The following is an 18975-nucleotide window of genomic DNA, read 5'->3' on the forward strand; positions in this document are numbered from 1 at the left end:
TGGCCCCGAAGCCCCCTCGGGGCTCCCTGCACAGGTGAGACTCAGAAGAGCTCAGCTCGTGGTGCTGTGCTGCACCTTCTCGAGATGTGGGCAGGTCCAGGGGCAGCTCGGACCTGGCACCTTCCCCAGCCCAGCACGGCCACTGGCCAGGTCCCATGGGGGCTGTGCTGCTGGGCGCAGAGTGGGATACTGGTTCCTGTGCCCTCAGCATCCCCTGGACTGGGAGGTGTCCGGCAGCGCTCGCTGCTTCAGCCCTGCCTCGCCCAGGGGTTTGTGGCTGGGAAAGCTCCGGTGATGATGGCCCGGGGTGGAGGAGCCCTCCCTCTGCACAAAGCCACCTTCATTTTTTTTTCCTCCATTTTCAAGTGAGGGGAAGAGGAAGGCTCACCTTGGCAGTGAGTGCTCTGTACCTAATTTTTAATTTATTCTGAGGAAGCTGAGGGCTTCCCCTGAGCGCCTGGTGTGAGGGCGGGGGGACACAGGCTCGGCGCGGAGCAGCCTCGGGCTGCAGCCGGCAGGGGCTGGAACCGCCCCAGGCCTCGGGCCCCGGCTTCGACGCCTCTGGCTTGTTCATTGCCTTCGCAGAGCAGGGAGCCGTTCGCCAAGTTCGGGTTCGTATTTCGGGTCCCTCAGCGCAGTTTATATTAAAATCCGCAGCGCGAGCGCCGCGCGCTCACCTCAGAAGCGCGGGCGCTGCTCTGGGGTGCGGGTGCCACCTCCCCCCGGCGCCGCGCCTCAGGCGGGCCCGCAGCCGCCGCCGGGCCCCGGGCCGCTCAATGGCGGCGGGGCTCGGGGCCGCGAGGGGGGCGGGGCCTCCCGGCCACGCACGTGCGCTACGTGCGGCGCCTGCTGCGGCGGGGCCGCCCCTCCCCCCGCGGGGGCTGGGGTTGCGGCACCGAGCGCCCCTGGGGGCGGGGGGGCCGCCTCGTCGCCGTTAACGGCGGGGGGGGCCCTCCCCGTGTTCGCCCCGGGGGGGGAACCCCGGTGTCCCCGGGCGGCCGCAGGACAACGGGCACGGTCCCCCCCCACTTCCCCCCGACGCGGAACAAAGGGGCCGGGCCGGGCCGCCAGGGGCTCGCGGCGGCCGTTCGGGGCCGGGCCCAGACAATGCGGCCGCGCGGGGCCGCGTGCCCCCGCCCCGCTTGTGACGCGACGGCGGCGCAGCCAATGGCGGCAAGCGGAGAGGCTCTTTAAAAAAAGAAGCGCCGGCCGGCGGCAGCCGTCAGCTGTGGCGGATCCCTCCGCGCATGTAAACAGAGCTCGGGGCCGCCGGCCCATGTGCTGCCGGCCGAGGCGCGAGCGGCTGTAACGGCCGCGGTCCGGCCGGTGCCTGAGGCGCGGCCCTCGCGCTGCCGTACTGGGGAGCGCCGCTGCCCGCGGCTGAGGGGCCTCGCCCGCCCGGCGGTGCTGGGGAGAGCGGGGCCGGCCGGGCCTGAGGCGCGGGGCCGCGCACAAAAGCGACCGAGTGCGGGGAACGGGGCCGGGTTACCGGGAGCTGCGGTGAGCGGCACGCCCGAGGCTTCTGTCCGCGCCGAGCGCGGCCAACGGCCTGAGAGCGGCGCGAGGCGCGGAGCCGCTCCGGCTCTCGCGACCGGGCTTTTCCCCTCAGCGGCCGCCCCCCCGCCCCAGTCCCGGGGTCCGGCCCCGACGCCCCCTCACAAAGGCGCGTGACGGGGCGGGGCGGCCGCCGCCCCTCCCCCCGCCCAGGCCGGGGCGGACTCTTTTCTCTCGAACTCCTTGCCCCCCCCCCTCCCCCCGGCGGAGGCGCACGGCCCGTTCCAGCGGCACTCGGCGTTCCAGCGGCACTCGGCGTTCCAGCGGCACTCGGCGTTCCAGCGACTGTTGGAGGATTGTTCGGAGCGGAGCAGAGCGGCTCCCGGCTCGGGCCATGGCAGAGTTCCTGCCGCCGCCCGAGTGCCCCGTCTTCGAGCCCAGCTGGGAGGAGTTCGCTGACCCCTTCGCCTTCATTCACAAGATCCGGCCCATCGCCGAGCAGACCGGCATCTGCAAGGTGCGGCCGCCGCCGGTGAGTGCCCGCATGGCGCCGCCGGGGAACGGCCTTTGTGTGGTGGCCCGGCCCGGCCCGCACCGGCCCGGCGGCCGCCCGCCCCTTCTCCCCCCCCGCCGGCGGCCGCTCCGCTCCCCTCGGCCGCGCCGGTGACCCCCGGGCAGGCGGGGCCGCCCCCTCCGCCGCTCGGAAGTTTGAGCGGCGCCGGGCCGGGGGTGCGGGGCTAGAGGCCGCCCGCCGCCTCCCGCAAAGTCGCTCTCAAGTTGCCCGGCGGCGAAGTGACCGGAGCGGCTGAGCCGGCCCCTTCGCGCTTCCCCGGCCGCCCCCCGCAGTCCCGAGCTGGCCGGACCCCCGCGGGCGGAGCGGCTGCGGGGGGCCGAGCGGCCCCGGGCCGAGCCCCGCAGGAGGCAGCTGCCTGGGTGTTGCCCTCCATGTTGGCATTGTGGTGGTGCGGGGCTGGGGGACCTCTGCTCGGCCGGGCCCGGCTCCGCGGCGGCCGTTGGGCGGCCCTGGCCCGGGCCCGGCTCAGCCCGCACGCAGGGAACTGTTCTCCGCAAGTTGGGCACCGCCGAACTCCGCGGCCGGGAGTTTGGCTGGTGGCTTTCCGAGCTGAAGCCTAGGCAGACATGGCCACCATTTTAGAATGCAATACACAGTGGGAAGAGTAATAAGCCTTCGTCTTCATCATCATCGCCTTGACCGATGGGGTAGTAAGCTCAAAATCGGGGTGAGAATTCTGATTTGGTTTTGTTGGCCGACTCAGTTTACTGAGAAACACAGTGAAGAACTTAGAACCGAGCTTAGAACCCTACTTTGTGTAGTCACAATTGGTAGTTCACTTAAAGGGGTAAGCAGCACACTGGTGAGAAGGGCTTCTCAGAATAAAAATCTAGTTAACAAACGTGTGTGAACCGCCTTTATTTTGAGTGAATTGCTCTTTCTCTAAGTGGAGGATGGTGCAAGTCTTTGGTGGTGCAGCTGGCTTGAGGTAGTTAACATGACGGCAGCAGCTAGAATGCTGAGCAGCAGCGGAGAGCCTTAGATCTCATCCAGCAAGAGGTGAAGCTGACAAAACGTTTCTGCAGACTTAAGTTTTGTGAGTGAGACTCTGAGTACAAAGAAATAATGTTCAGAAACACATGCTCCTCAGTTTCATGTTTTGATCATTGCCAGTACTCCTGTTGGTAACCATCGTTTTCCTGCCGAATTAAAATAGAAGTAACTTGTGGCGTTATCGTCTGAGATGATAGAAACGCTTGTAGCAGATTGAATGATGTGAATCTCACTGGAGAGGAAGATGTTTCTGTTCTCTGGAAGAAGGGTCCTGGTGTGCAGTGATACAAATGCTGACGAGAACGCTCTTGAATTTATATCTAGGTGGAATATGCCAGTGCCCTTCTTCATGCAGTGTAGCTAAGTGCTGACATAGTTAAGGGGGTAAGATGGTTTCCATTATGCAGTCAACATTGAACTTGCGTAATGTTTTTGAGTAGAATCATCTTTTTGGGTTGTATGTTGTCAGTAGTATGTCAGCAACTGTGAGCAGAGCAGATTTTTTATGAAGGTTTTTTTCTTTTGTGATTTGTTTTGAAAAATCTCATCTGTTTCTTGGCTGCTTGTGTAAAAAGCCAAAACCCTACAATAAAGGCTTCTTGTGAGCTGTATTATCTGTTAGAGATTCGTAAATTAATAGCTCTCATAAGGAGTGAATTACTCCGACTGCGTTTTTGGCATACTCTCACCTTCACTTGCTAAAGAGCTAATATCTGCCTGTATTTATGATCGTGTGTTTCACTGAACATATTTAGAAGCAGGATGCAAATAGTTGGAGCTGCTGCGGGCTGAGCACCTAATGGGTGTGTGGGGCCTGGCTTTCCCGAGAGCTTGGCTTCCATGGCGCTTGTCTGCCGTAGGTGATTGCTTGGATGACTTGTGCAAGCGCAGTTGTTCGTTCACTGGCCTAGAACATAGAGGGAGCTCTTCCAGATCTACCAGAAAAGGCCTTGAAGTTGACGTAGTTCCTGCCCTTCCTCCTGAAAACAGGAGACGCAGTGAATATTCAGTTGTTGTTTGTTTCCGTGTAATTGAATGGTTTATAACACTGTGAGCTACAAACTATACCGACCTTTTCACAAAATTATGTATGTTCCAACCGAATGCATTGTTTAGTGACGGCCGAGGTTTGAAAGCCTCACTCATCCAAGTGAATCTTTTGTCTGCGTTCTTAGTCTGGTTACGTGCCAGTAAGCAGGTAGGCAGCACCATGAACTGTCAGGATCTGTGCCGAAAAAGGAATTAAAAATTTGATTGCTGGGCTTGCATTATTTTAGCTTAAACACTGCTGGATAATTATCAGCAGATGAATTTGGGCTTTTATCTGAACTGCAATACGGAACAACGTTGTGTGAGGCTGGTGGTGCCCAACTGTGTGTTCACAACTGGCTTGTGAAGAAGTTGTTACTCCTAAGCTAGCCTTGATGTTTCAGCACAGGAGCATGAAGAGCAGAGCTCGCTGTTCTCTGAAGGACCAGGGTCATCTTTTTCTCTGGTACCTGTCTGCTAACATTAACTGGTCACCCAGTAAGCTTGGAGAAAACCAGCTCTGTGGTGGCTTCTCTTGTGTGGCAGGCTTCAAGGACAGGGAACTGTTTTGTGAGGGGGTTATTGAGGCATCTCTTGTATGTAGACTTCTGGGTGATCATTGCGTGTTCACAGGATGAAAGAACGTCCAGAAATATAACGGGAGGTGTAATTTCTGCCTAGCAGATTCCAGTTGAGCACTCAAAAGAGGCTTTCTTCCGCTGCGTTCCAGTTCGGTTTGTTCCAGTTGTCGCTGATGACTTAGTTTAGCTCTTACTTGGGTGATTCTGGGGTACTGCAGTCTTGCAAAGGGTGCCACAATAGCCACATTCACTGACGCTGTTGTGTATGGAGCAGCAAAGCGAAGGCTTTTTGTCAGCAGTCTGGAGCAGAAGTAGACAGTCCCACTGGCAGCAGAGTGTTGAGGTGAGATACAGGGCTTTACCAGCCGTGGTTGTTTCTGGTAGTTAACCTGCTACGTAAATTAGAGATGCTTTGACTCTTTGCTGCTGCTCGGAAGGTGGAGGGCTAGACGTAGAAAAGTGGACGGTGTACAACTTGTTTGCAGTCCTTCGTGTGCTGTGATGTAGTTAGAAATTTCTTTTATGAACTGAAAACATCCTTTATTAGGATTTCTTCATTTAAATGGTACCCTGGATTTATTCCGAAACTGGGCACGTCAAGCGGTGGCCTTAGATTCTGGAAGGTTTTATGACAGCTCTGCAAATTCCGTTTACAGGAATGAAATGAAGCATTGCTTGAGAATGGTATGGTTATTTGAAGTAGGTTGTTGGTAGTAGTTAATGAAAGTAAACAGTCTAACAAATTTGAAGTGTAGCTTTAAGAATAAAAGGTAAAATGTAGAGTGTATGATACCATTCCTGCTTGAAGTTTTTCTTGAGAATGGGCTCTTCCTTCTGCTTCATTGTGTAGTTGCTTTGCTGCCGTGAAGAAATTGCTAACAACAGTTACTTAAGCCTTACTTACTGTGTCCATCAATTTCAAAATATACAATATTGTATAGTATACTAGAAACGTTATAATTTTCCCATGGTCAAACATGAAAATTGAGGAAATTCAGGGTAAATTTCACTGCTTTAAATAATGTGAATATGGAGAAGTATGGTTAAGGTCTCCAAGTAACCTTAGTCTGCCCTGATAAAACTAAGCATTTTAAGTTTAGAACATCTGTATTAATATAGCAGTAATATTGAAAGAATTGACACTGGAGTTCTCTAAATTATGGGCTCGCATTTTTCTGTAAATCGTGGAATACTGGGAAGCTTTCAAGAGGACAGGAGGAATCAACTTCCTTATGGATTTGAATTCTTCATGGGTGCGAGAGTTGTTGACCGCATCTCTGTCCAGGGTAGCAGAATGGCTGATGCAGTCCTGAACAGGAACTCGAGAGGTCATAGTGTGGAATACGATTGTATGAAAACTGGTATTGTCAAATTAGTTTTATTGTTTTGTATGAGACTATGTGTTTGGTTAAGTCAATTGTGTTGTCATGATCTGAGATCTATAAATTAATTGAATGTGTTTCGGTATTCTAATTATAATCGTTATTGTGCAAAATTGATATCATACTGAAGGAATCACAAATTATTTCAACTATTAATGAGAAATTGTAATGAAGGATAGGTTTCTAATGGTCTTTCAGAAGCTCAAGCCAAAGCTTGACTTTTAATTTTCATTAAAAGTCTAGAAGAACAAAAGAAATTATTCCATATAGATGGCAGGTTTACTGTGGATATTGTTACGGTATCGTTACGGCTCATTGTTATAGAGGATGTTATGAAACAGTAATCACTTCAGTAGGACTCAATGTCAGGTCTTGCATTTAGGAACAAAGGAGCGTAGGCCAGTCTTAGAGGAGGGAGGATCGTAGAAAAATAGATCCTTGTGGAAACCGGTGTGATGGTAGAAGGGATGCCTTGGCTAAACCAGTGAATGCGGCACTGGCGTTGCTTAGTGCAAAATGGGATGGTTTTACCTCTGTGGTAGCAGGAGAGCAGAAAATACAGCATTCAGAATACCGCACTTGTTTGAGAATTCTAAAAAGATTTGACAACTAGAGAGGGTACAGGGAAGTGTCGAGAAGGTGCTGCACATGAAAGAATGGATTTTGAAAAATTTGACCTTAACAAAGCCTGAGTGGTGAAACCTGAAGGCACAGGGCTTCTGAGAACTGAAGCTGCTGCTCCGGGGACGTGTTTTCAGGAGCAATGCTGGTTTAAGCAGTGTCTGGTCAGGCTGCTCATTCAGCTGCTTGCTTGATTTATTTTCATTTTTATGGAGAAAAAGAAAACAGAAAACAAACCAAAAGCACTTTATGAAATTATGGACTAAACCCAGTTTGCTTTTGGAGCCACTGTGCTGAGGGTTCTGGCAAACTCCTGGTGCCGCAGTTGTACAACAGGCCACCACTAAAACGGGCGTAATGCAGAGATTTGTTACACTTTGTCCTGATCAGGAAGATGGTTGTGATGGTCCCTCCGATTTGATAATATCAAATGGGGCTCAGTCAGTTGATTTTATTGAAAACAGAGCTAACTCAAGTACAATACGTAAGTGAACTTCGTAGGGAGAAAATCATAGATGCTGCGTCGTTTGTCGGTCTTGATGAGAAGCACTTGAGCCGCTGGTTCCTGTTGAGCGTAAACCAGGTTCGCCTGGATTAGATAACAGGGCATGTGCTTTGAACTGTGAGGTGCTCAGCTGCTAGGGAAAAAACGAAGGGGGGGGGTGGATTTGCCCCTTTCTGGAACGTTGGGTTCAAGAATGGGCAGGTTTTGGGGAAGAGATGTTTTAGTGCTGAGGTTCCTGTTCACATGCTGTTGAATTCATATGAAGAAAAATAGATCAGTCACTGAAGCTCATGAAGAATTTTTGATTTTAAATGAAGAATTTGCCGTGTTCAATACAGGAGTTGTACTGTGAAATTAGGTAAATTTAGAATAGGTCATTTACTGGTCTCATCTGATCTTTAATTATCAGGAAAATATGAAAAATGAGTATTATTCTACTAGTGGTAGCTGCCATGTGCAGCTCTGCTGCGGTCACCAGTGGTCTGATTTCTGCACTTCAGAAACACTGAAACATTGGAGTGTGCTTAGAGGACGGTGAGAGCATCCTCCTCTCCTTGACTCGGGCTCTCCCAGTGAGGGCTGTTCAACACCCACTCGGTTCAGCTCATTGGAAATTTGAGATGAAGCAGTGTCGTCTGGAGCTCTCTATATGGGGCAATAGTGGCATCAGGTTTGGGGAGTTTTTGTAGTTTTCAGTCTGTTTGACTTGAGATAAACAGTGTCAGTTAGCTAAAAGCTGAAATTAGAGTTTTCGAACTAAACACGACTCCCTTCCCTCGCACTGAAACTAAAGCTGCCAGTGAATGGGACTAATTTATGCCTGCGTATCCGTTAGGATGTGCTTTCTCTCCAGCCCAGATGACTGGGTTCTGACTGGGAGCTGCTGGGGGAGTGCTACCCTTACGAGTGAGTCCGAGTAAATGCTCTTGACTGAAAGTGCGTTGCAGGTGAAAATGAATCAGCAGGCCGGGCAGGGAGCGTGGTTGATGCCCGGGGCAGCAGATGGTTGCTGCTGCAGCAGCGGCAGAGCCCTGGGCAGCTGAGGGTCGGCGGCTGTGGGTGACGGGAGCCAGCAGCGTTGTCCATAGCTGGTCTGCTTCTGTTCTGGGGTGGCCGTTCCATTCAGTCTCTTCTTAACCCGAGTTACACTGGGTTAAGATCTAGGTTTGCAAGCTGCCGGTTAGAGCTCCACAGAGGGCAGACTGTCTCCAAAGGCTGAGATGGGAGAGCTCCAGAAACAGTCATCTGAGCTGCCCGTGCCACTCGGACACGCTCTGGGAGCGTGCCGCGGGGTCAGACCAAAGGTCTATCCACAGCATACTGTGTCTCAAGTGGAGGTGGCAGTAGCTCTTGGGGACTTGATACTGGCAGCGGAGTGTGGCCCCGGTACTGATGAATGCGCTGCTTCAAGGTCTTGGTCAGTGCCTCCGAAGTGAATCGGAGATCGTGGGTTCCCTGCCAGTGCCCCGACGCCCCGAGCATCTCCCGCTGTCTGCGCAGCGCTGCTGGTACGTTGCTGCTTCTTGGCTGGCGCTGCCAGAGCCTCTGTATCTGCTCTTTGCAGGCAGTTGCCTCCATGGAGAGGAGACTGGTATCTCCTGTCTGCAAACCTTGCTACCCCTTTTGTGTTGGTGTTCAAACACTGTGTATAGTTTCCGTCCTCTACTTTTGGGTCCCAGGGAGCAGCCAGCTCTGATGCTTGAGAATCATCTCCAGCTTGCCTGAGCTTTTTTCCCTCTCCAAGTTTGGAGCTGGCACAGAAACACTGGGATCTAGAGAGGTGATTCCCATTGCAAGCTCATCTTTGGCTGTGGTTGTTGGATTGGAAGGAGCTGTGGTTGTGTTTTCTCCTTTGCTAGTCTGCAGTATGTAACAGAGCCCACTTTTGTATCAAAGAAAAAATACTTCACCAAGCTGATGTTATTGAAGAGTTTTCTATGTAAGGTACATTACTGCACCCAGGGTCCCTTCTTAGCAAGGAGGAATTTGGTGGTTTTTTGTTGGAAAAAATAGCTACAGTGAAAATGACGATGGAGGGACCGTGTCCCAACAAACTGGGTTTGCTGGTGGCTGGAGTTGGCAACTAATGTTTGCCTTGTAACAGGGTCAGAGGGGGATTAGTTCCCGTTCAAAAGGAAGCTCTGTTGATGACCCACTGACACTGCTGGGCTGATAAATGATGGTGCACATCAGTTTTGCACAGATTCTGCTGTCTTGAGTTTCTTTCGAGGGTGTTTTTAATGTAGTCGTAAAACCCTGAGCCGAAAGGGGCCCTCCTGAGTCCCCGAGTCGGCTCCGTCCCTCGCGGAGGCAGCAAGCGCGTCGCACCTTCGCAAAGGCAAGAGCACAGATCTGGGAACAAAGAATGTAGGTCACGCAGGCGGGGTGGGCGTCCCGGGAAGCGGTGAATTGCTGTAGTTAACTGAATGAAGATGCGCTTCTCTGCCGAGAATTGCCAAGGTATTCTTTTGGATCTTACTATGAGACGCTGTCTAGCAGAATAATGAAAGTGACGTCTTTTTGTGGCTGACATTGGAGAGATTGCAAGTAAAATGCTTCAAAATGCTTTCGAAACAGGAAAAATAGGAGGGATTTCAGAAAAATAGGAGGGATTTCAGAAAAAAAGCCCGAGGAATATCTTTATTTGTGGGGCTGGAAAGCTAGTCCTGTAAAGAGAAGAAAAACCAAGACATTTGTTTATTGAAAAATGTCTTGAAACATCGCTTCCAGGAAGCGTTCGTGAATAGCTGCTTGGACAGCAAGCAAACAAGATACTTGGTTAAAAACGAGATGGCGACAAGGGAAAAAGAAAAGCTGAAGCAACCTAACTTGTAGAACAGCTTACCAGTGACACTGGTAACTTCTTGTTCACTTGAATTCAAGGGGGTGGCGGTGGTTAAATTTTAAGAAGTGAGTTTGGGTGAGGTGCCGTGTTTACCAGCTGAAATGGTACGAAGCCTGCCATCCCTGTAACAGCGCATCTGGAAGGAGGAACAGAGAAATGGTTCTCCTGGCCATTGGCAGTTTGTGTTGCTACTTGAAATGTGATGCTTAGAGTATGCCTTCTGCTCAGCTGCATTTGTCTGTGGAGGTTATAGAAGAGTTTGCAGTTTTGATGGCAGTCTGATGTTTTGCGTGGGTTTGTAGTGGGGTTTATTCGGCTAGGTCTGGTGAACAGACGCGTGCTAGCGCAGGCGAATGGTTTTGCGCGTCTCTTGCAGGCTCCTAGCAATCACGTATGGACAACAGAAAGCAACAAAGCCATTTCAGATGAGTCCGGGTGGTGTAAAAACTGGGGGTTTTAGGAAATTCAGGTTTTCTTGCTTTTTGCATATCCTTAATCTTAGTGTTTAGTGTGGCTGTTGAAAGAAACTTAAATTGATAATGTTAAACACTTTTTTTTGGGGGGGAAAAAAAAAGGGAGAAATCCAGACCAGTTCTGAGCTTCTGAGGACCGTGCAAGTTAATGCAGGGTGGCAACTGCTGCCTCACATTTCCCAGACATAAACCTAAGGGCAGCGAGGCCGTGGAGCGGGTTTGAGTCTCTCCCACAGCCACGCTCCGGTGCGGAGCAGCAGCTTTGGCAACGAACCTGGCCAAGAGGCAGCTCCCTCTTGCGGTGCTGCTGCCTTTCCGAGGTGCAGAAAGGCATTTCTTCCAAAACGCGCGTGGCTTTTAATGCTCCTTTTGATATACGTCGCATTTGTCTTGGTAAGTTGTGCTTCAGAATGTATGCAAGCTTTTGGCTGCATGAATGATACACTTACTGAAGAAGGGTGGAAAGCATCTTGTTTAGGAATTGAGGAACTTGCCATGGCCTGGAATATAAAATGATAAATATTATTCTCATTGGTTATATCAACTTTGAGTAGTTCAGATGCTCCAAAATAAACTGTGACTTTAAAACGGGTCAGTGGTAGTCAGGATGGCATGGTCACTACACCTGCTGGCGTTTCTCCGGATGGTGAGTGGCTGCGTGTCTGTGACTAAGGTCGTATGAAACAGTGTGTGGTCGTGGGATGTACAGTGGTATGTTCTGAAAGTCAGAAATCTTTTTATAATTATCTGATGTGACCCATTATGTAATATATAGCATGCATTTCCCTCAGCTCTACCTGCTTAAAAATGTCAAAAGCCGGAGCAGAGTCAGTGTTACCTTGCATTAAGCCAATTTATCGTATCTCAGCAGAAGTTCTTGGGATGACTCCTTGCTTGCTAAAAGTTTAGGGCTCTGAAGTTTTTGTTTCTAGTTGATGGACCCATCTGCCTGATAGACTGAAAAGCTGTCTGCTGAAAGTCCTGTATTGAATAGAACGAGTTTCCAAAGCTTCTCTTTGTGAAACAGCTGATGTACCCTCGGAGTGTTCCGGTGTCTGTATTGTTCGGTTTGGTGTCCTTAACCCTAAAAACTGCAAGCTGTAGAAAAAGGACCTGTTGGGGAAGTTTGTGTTGTCTGAAGTCGTGTTACTTTTTCCAGTGATCTAGAGAATGAGTTTTTTGCTAGAGCAAGTGTCTTTGGACAAAAAGGAAAGAATTTCCCAAAACATATGCCAGTCAATAATAAATAGGAGACATATGCAGCTAATCAGCTAATTCTTCAGCGGTATGTTTTGGTACGCCGTGTTGTGAATGAGGTATTTCTGCGAGATAGTGCATGTAAACTTCTTTATTTGCTTTCATAAGTCGGGGGGACAAGCTTGTTTCTGTCCTGTCTGAAGACAGGCTGTTTTCTAGCAGTGGGTCCTACCTAAGTCTGTGTCTGTCCTGGGTACCCTTGTATCTTTATTTCTTTAAGACTGAGCGTGAGCTGGGGCCGGTAGGAGCAGGTGGGAATGCTGTTCCTCCTGTTGTGCCCCAGCGGCACGAGGGCTTTCCTCTGGGCTTCTCCCCAGAGCAGCAGACCCTGTGCCAGGGTACACGTGGCCCAGCCAGAACAGTCTCCTGCACTCCCCTCTCCCTTCTTTGGCTTCACTGACGGTCTGCGAGCGATAGCCCTGAAGCACCGTGTCAGGCTCGGTAGTGGCGTCGTTGCCTATGTGAGCCGAATTCTTGCTCGTGTTCTTTTTTTCCTGTTTCAGTGAGACCCCCCCGGGAGCCCTGCGTCCAGCTCTGGAGCCCTCAGCACAGGACAGAGCTGGAGCTGTGGGAGCGGGGCCAGAGGAGGCCCCAGCAATGATCCGAGGGCTGGAACCCCTCTGCTGGGAGGAAAGGCTGGGAGAGCTGGGGCTGGGCAGCCGGGGGAAGGGAAGGCTGCGGGGAGACCTGAGAGCAGCTGCCAGTACTTAAATGCGGCTGATAAGAAAGGTGGGAACAGGGTTTTTAGCAGGGCCTGTAGCGATAGGAAAAGGGGTGATGGTTTTGAACTAAAAGAGGGGAGATTTAGACTGGATATAAGAAATAAACTCTTCACTCAGAGGGTCATGAGGCCCTGGCTCAGGTCACCCAGCACAGCCGTGGCTGCCCCCTCCCTGGCAGTGCCCAAGGCCAGGCTGGACGGGGCTGGGAGCACCCTGGGCTGGTGGAAGGGGTCCCTGACTGTGGCAGGGGGGTTGGAACAGATGACCTTTAAAGGTCCCTTCCGACGCAAACCATTTTGTGATTCTTGTTGTCTGGAGATCCTTATTACAGGATCCCGTTTTAGGGTAATGCACAGCCCACTTGGAGACAGCCTTGGCTTATAATGTAGCTGAGCAGTCAGACAGCACGTGCCTCTCTTTTTTGATTTACTCTCTGAGCCTAAGCAAAGCACTTGGGGGCTTACAGTTCTCCCTTCAGCAATTTAATTTGGTCCCCAGAATGTCCAGTGGGTGTTGCGTGTCATTACCACCGTGTGCCCTCTCCTGGTCTGGTTGCCGGTCTGCTGTCTGTCTCTCTTCACACACAGGGCAAACTCCAGACTTGTGCCTGATGATGTAACCAGTTGGTTCAGCTTGAAGTTCAGATTTGTCATGTCATACTTTGACACTTCAAATCTTGCCCTAAATGTTCCCAGTCATGTTTCTCAGCTCACAGTCTGGGAGCCACGAATGATTCGTCAAGTATCAGAACATTACAAAAGAACAGCAACGGTTTTCTGCATCAGACTTGCTACTTGCATTGCATTGGTGTTCTGCCAAACAAAATAGATCTAGTCAAAGTAGGGTTAATTTTATCTTGTTGTTTAAGAACATCATGCTGTTGGACACCAGTCTTAGTGTTGTGGTTAAAGGAATGAAAATTATTAAGAAGCACGTCCCACTGGTTGAGGATTGACCATCCTCTTGATAATTTGTCATCCTGACCGCCCTGTTGTCATCTAATTTCCAGTTCAGATTTTAATTTCAACCTGGCCTTGCCAAGTTTTGATGTGCTTAAAATGCCTTATAGCATCAGAAGAGTTTTCTCTTACTACTAACTTAGAGGTCTGGATTAGTCGATGTAAGTTTGATAAAATGCATAGATTGGTGTCCCTCTTTGCTCTTCGGGTTTTCCACACGCTCGGTGACTCTTGCATCTCTCCTCTCTGGTTGGGAAAATACCTGGGTCTGCCATGGGCTTGCTCGAGCAGCAGGATGGGGTTGTCACAACGTAGAACGGAGCCTGGGTGTTTGTATGTAAGATAATTGCTTTGCAAATCCTTTATGGCTGTTTGTGGTACTAGTCTTTGTATTAAGTATGTCTGATGAAAGAACAAATAAAATATTCTGCCTGTGATGCTGGTGTTACTGCAGTTGCCGTAGTCCCCAGGCATTGAGGAAATGTTGTTTTTTTCCTGGTAGGAAGCTCTTGTCTTACTCCACTATCAGTAGCTCACATGCACGTTATCTTCATTCTGTAATTAGTGATAATAAGATACCTTTATATGTAATAAATTACTGTCAAGTTTAAATCAAATCTAATTTGGTTTAGTGAAGCTGTGTATTGCCAAGCTGACTGCGTGTGATAGATGTCAGAGATCTAAAAGATAAAAATTGCTTTATAGTGGTGTTTATAAATAGCACTACCTGTTTCAGGTATTTTGTCAAAGTAATAATAGTCTTTTTGAATTGGTCATATTCCAGCCGTTCCTGACTGTTTGCAGACAAGGAATGAAGAAAATAAACTTTTTTTTTCCGGGTTTTTAGCGCAGCTGCGGTTGGTTTCAGAGACCAGCCTTTACCAGTGCTGACTGCTGCGTTTGTCCATCGTGAGCGGTACGGTCTCTGCTGTCAGACGTTAGGCTTCCCGACGGGCAGGCGCTGCAGTTTGGGGCATGGTTTATGAAACTTGGCTTTGTTCTGTGCCTTGCGTGGTGACAATACTGAATTCGCCGATAGTTGTAACTGCGTTTCTGTTACTCCATTCAGAGCGCTGTGTTGTTTGCCTTGGGTGGTGGCAGCTCTTCCCAGGGACGTCTCCTCTCGCTGCCCGGCAGAGACAGCCCTCGGCTGTCATATGGCTCCCGTTTGGGACGGGCCTCGGCCGACGATGGCGGTGGTGAGAACGGGGCGAGTGGCCTGTGCGGCACCTTCAGCTCCGCGGCGCGGATAGGGAGGAGATGGAGCGGCTCGGTGCACAGCTGGAGGCTTATCCCAGCGTGCCAGGGTGGGACCTCTGGAGATGGCCTAGTCCAGCCCCCCTGCCAAGCAGGGTCACCTCGAGCGGTTGCACAGGACAGCATCCTTATCTTTGAGACAGGTCCTTAGTCCCCGAATGTCATTCATTTCGTGGCTTCATTATCTGTTTTAATGGCACAACGAAGTATTTTAGGGGTAGACAGTGAAGCTCACTTGGCGTATCTCATTCTTCCTGCATTCCAGGCTTGGTCAGCGTGAAGCAGTTTGGAAGCAGAAGCAGACCTCTCCACGGCGGGGAGCGTGGTGGAGTGGGATGGCTGACGGGTTGGGATGCTGTGCAGCCGCCGTGCTGGGATCCTGCTGCGCGCTGTGTGGATTAGTGCCGAGGAGGGTTTGGAAATCATGGGGACCACTTCCATGCTTTGGGCTCACCTGACTTCTGACTGTCATGTGGAGAAGTTTCCTTTATTTTCCTGGTCTTTTGATGAAGCTCTTCTGTTTTTCCAGGACTGGCAGCCTCCATTTGCGTGTGATGTCGATAAGCTTCATTTTACACCAAGGATCCAGAGGCTCAATGAACTAGAGGTAAACTGTAAAGCTGAACATTGTTTCTGCTCCAGAATGTTTTACTGCTTTTTGGAGAGGTGGTGTTTTCCAGTGGATTGACCGCAAGCTGTGTTTGGCTTGAGCTGACAGCACTCAGGACCTCTGAACAGCAGTTTTTAATTAGCACAGAAATTAGTCTGTTTCAGATCCTATTTGAAAACATACCAAGCATAAAAAGTAAACGCTCATTAAAGGAACATAAATCAGGCCGTTTCCACACAGAGGTGCTTAGAAGTGGTTAAACTCGGATTCTCAAGTGCCATAGATTCGTGTCTGCATTTTTGCAGCATCTTTTAAAAGGAGAAGAGATGAAACATTTAGAGTGCTTCAAAAATAACAAGCCATTTGGAAGAAACAATTGCAAAATCTGGATTCATTTGGTGGAAATTTGCTGTTCACAAGCACTTTCATTCACTGCTTTCTTGAATTCAGCCTAGAAGGGAGTGGTGAGGAGTCCTGGTTAGCTCGGGGCTGGTAAGGATTGGAATGCCGGTGACTCTTTGCCTGCCTGATTTTTCTCATGCTGCTTGCTTTCGAAAGTGCTGATGTGGTGAAGTGCCAGGGTAAGGGCTCAAATGCTGGCTTTGGATGCTGAGAGAGATTTGTGTGGGCACAAGCTGGTTCACAGCTCTCTGGACTTCAAGAACAAGCCAGTCTGTATAGGCGCAGCCATTTTTTACCTTAGGAATAGAAAATGTGGTAACAAAGAAATGTGTCAAAATTAGTCTGAGCTGCTACTCTTTATCATAGTAACAGTCCACTTACCTTGCTGTGGGAATTGCAGCCAGACTAGTTGGCATTCCCTGCTCTGACCAGTTTATATCCATAAATGAAACAAATGCAATTGGGAATGAAAAGGGTTAACAGAAAAAAGGTTTTAAAATATTTAGTAATAAATCATAAATATTAGTTTTCTTGTTTATTACAAATAAACCAAATTGTAAGATGATTTTGCATTTATTAATGTAATAAGTCCTAGCAATGCAGCTAGTTTAGGTAAGTTTTAGCAGTAAAAACTCATTGCTTGTCTGTTCTCAGTACTTTTCTAAATGCAGTAAAAGTCAGCAAAAAGTGGCTTGAGGGCAAGCTGGTGGTATCTGTGTGAATTTTTTTTTCTGTGTGTGAAGAGAGGGAGAAATGCAAAATTACACTTGCAGAGGGAAAAGCCAGGCAGACAACGGAGGCTGCAACATTAGAAATGCTGAGATACAAAAGCTTAACCTGCATTTAGTATGCAGTTCATTTTTCTGTTTTTGTTTTCAGGCCCAAACTCGTGTAAAGCTGAATTTTCTGGACCAGATTGCAAAGTTTTGGGAGCTTCAAGGATGTACGCTGAAAATTCCGCATGTGGAGAGGAAGATCTTGGATTTATTTCAGCTTAATAGAGTAAGAAAGTTACAAGGGAGAAACTCTTCCTAGAAAGATGTTGTGTTATCTCAGTTTCTGGGATGGTATCACAGTTATTCAAGAGATTCTGGGGTTTATCTAAGCTGGAGAAAGTATTACTTTGTTTAACCTAACATAGCTAACGTGACAAAATAGGAAATACGATGTTCTGGGAGTTTTCAGGTGAGGTAAGAGATCAAATTAAATTTCCAGCTCCTCTTTAAAGCTGAACTTGGATGCACACTAGTCAAGAGTAAACTTGGGCTTAGCTGGAGAAAGTGTCTGAACAATGACAGCAGTGAGAAAAACGTTTTTCTTAGAAGTATGGGAGGAAAAAATCCAGTTACTATTAGGACCAAGTTTATTAAACTTCTGGAGACATTTATGTATTCTGATAGCAAGGGATGGGATTCACTGACCCCAGGGATGTGTTCTCTCTGTTTCTTTATGTTAGTTAGGTTTTTATTTGGTTGATTTTGAGCCTGTTTCATAGTACTTGTTCCAGTGAGAAGAACTGATTGTACTGTACTGAAAGTTGTGTTGGAATACAAAGTAGAGGCATGACAAATTGCAGCCAAATTCTCAAAAGTAGGCCCAATTACTGTATGGTTATTTAATAAAGGTGCTGACTTGTTTGTAAATTAATTCAACAGTTACACTTGCTGAGTAGGTTACATGTTCCAGTTACAGCCTTTAAACAACTTGAGTGATGTGGTGGGTTTTGTTTGTTTTTTCTCCCCTGTGCTTTTCTGGTTTAAAATAGCAATTGTGGTGTCTTTTCTTTTATACTAGCAGTGCTTTCCTTAAATGCTGATAATGTTAGTATTAAAATATATGACCATTTTGTTTTCAATTTTTAGCTAGTTGCAGAAGAAGGAGGATTTGATGTAGTCTGCAAGGAGAGAAAATGGACCAAAATAGCCACTAGGATGGGGTTTGCTCCTGGCAAAGCCGTGGGTTCCCACATCCGTGCACATTACGAACGCATTCTCTATCCTTACAACTTGTTCCAGTCTGGAGCGAGCCTATTGGTAAGCTATATTGAAGTCCAATTAATTTAGCTGCCACTCTGTTACATTTTAATTTATTGATGGAACATTTCCAAAGACTGCATTTTATGCTTTGTGGCATGCAGGTGACAAGATGCAGTCTGTCATGTTGATGCAAGCAATTCAGAAAGCCATAGGCAAACTTTTGATTAAAAGTAAAGTTTTTAGAATTACTCTTCAAGGTAACCTCTTACTGACTGCTTTGAATATTACCTTTCTGTATTTTCTCTCTACAGTTTACAGAAGCATCATGATAACAGACATTCAGACTTCCTATAACGATTTCTTTAATGCTGTTTTGTCAAATGCAAAATACTGCTCTGTTCACAGATCATTACAGGTCCATCTCTCTGATAGAACAAGAGTGCTACGGGTCTATGTCACTTGTGCATGGAGTGGCTGAGGAACTGTGTCAAACCATGGCACTTTGGCAGTAACTCATCTTGCTTTCACTAAGGGTGTCCATGTTCAAGAATGCTTCACGGATATTGCACTGTAGTTAACAATATGGCTTTTGGCACCTTTCAAGCTTAAACCACCATCCTTCCTGCTTAGATTTGACCATTAAAAGAAAGTTTAGGGTTGGTTGAGAGTGGAAGCAATGTAATCTCTAGTGAAGAATAGGGGTTTTCTTCTAAAGCAGTAGTCATTTATTTGGAAAACCAAAATAGGTTGCAGTTGCCAACATCCATATTTATTTATCTGAAACATTCTTACCATGATGATCTTTTAAAGAGAGGAGTGTTGACCTTTTTTAAGCAGTAAAAGCCCAAATCCTGTTACAAGCATGGCTTAATCTACAGAGATCAACACTAGCCTTTTACATAAAGCTGCCAAAATGAGGGATGGATTTGACAGAAGTCAAGAAAGGTTGGAACTGGAGGCTTTTTACTTAGCTGGTGACGATCTCTTTTCAGTGAAGAACAGCTATATTCTGTAGACCTTTCAAGGAAAATAATGTAACTTGTGTAGGTTTCAGTGTTTTACAAATGGAGAACAAGAACAAAACATAGTTGAAGATAAAATTCTTCATGCTAGGGAAACTGCTCTATCAAAAATACTTTGCCTTGCCTCAAACACATCCATGTTAAGCAATGGAAAGCAACACCATTTTTGGAAGACATTTCATTGGAAACCTTGCATTTTTATTAGTTCTGAAAACTGTGGATTCGCACGGTTTTTTGAAGCTGGTGTGTTTTGTGACATCTGACTTTGCTTTC

At 48.4% G+C, this 18975-nt stretch overlaps 1 protein-coding gene across 1 annotated transcript in view; it reads left to right on the forward strand.

The window, feature by feature from the left end:
• The first annotated feature begins 1787 nt into the window (after positions 1 to 1787).
• KDM5B (lysine demethylase 5B) overlaps positions 1788 to 18975 on the forward strand; it is a 59050-nt gene continuing 41862 nt past the window's right edge. Inside the window, exons 1-4 of the mRNA XM_075443014.1 lie at positions 1788 to 2026; positions 15222 to 15299; positions 16584 to 16706; positions 17567 to 17737. Coding sequence (XP_075299129.1) covers positions 1889 to 2026; positions 15222 to 15299; positions 16584 to 16706; positions 17567 to 17737 — 510 coding nt within the window. The 5' untranslated portion in view covers positions 1788 to 1888. The remainder of the gene's footprint in view (positions 2027 to 15221; positions 15300 to 16583; positions 16707 to 17566; positions 17738 to 18975) is intronic.

This window comes from Opisthocomus hoazin, chromosome 25, assembly GCF_030867145.1.
Source record: "Opisthocomus hoazin isolate bOpiHoa1 chromosome 25, bOpiHoa1.hap1, whole genome shotgun sequence".
Classification (NCBI taxonomy): Eukaryota; Metazoa; Chordata; class Aves; order Opisthocomiformes; family Opisthocomidae; genus Opisthocomus; species Opisthocomus hoazin.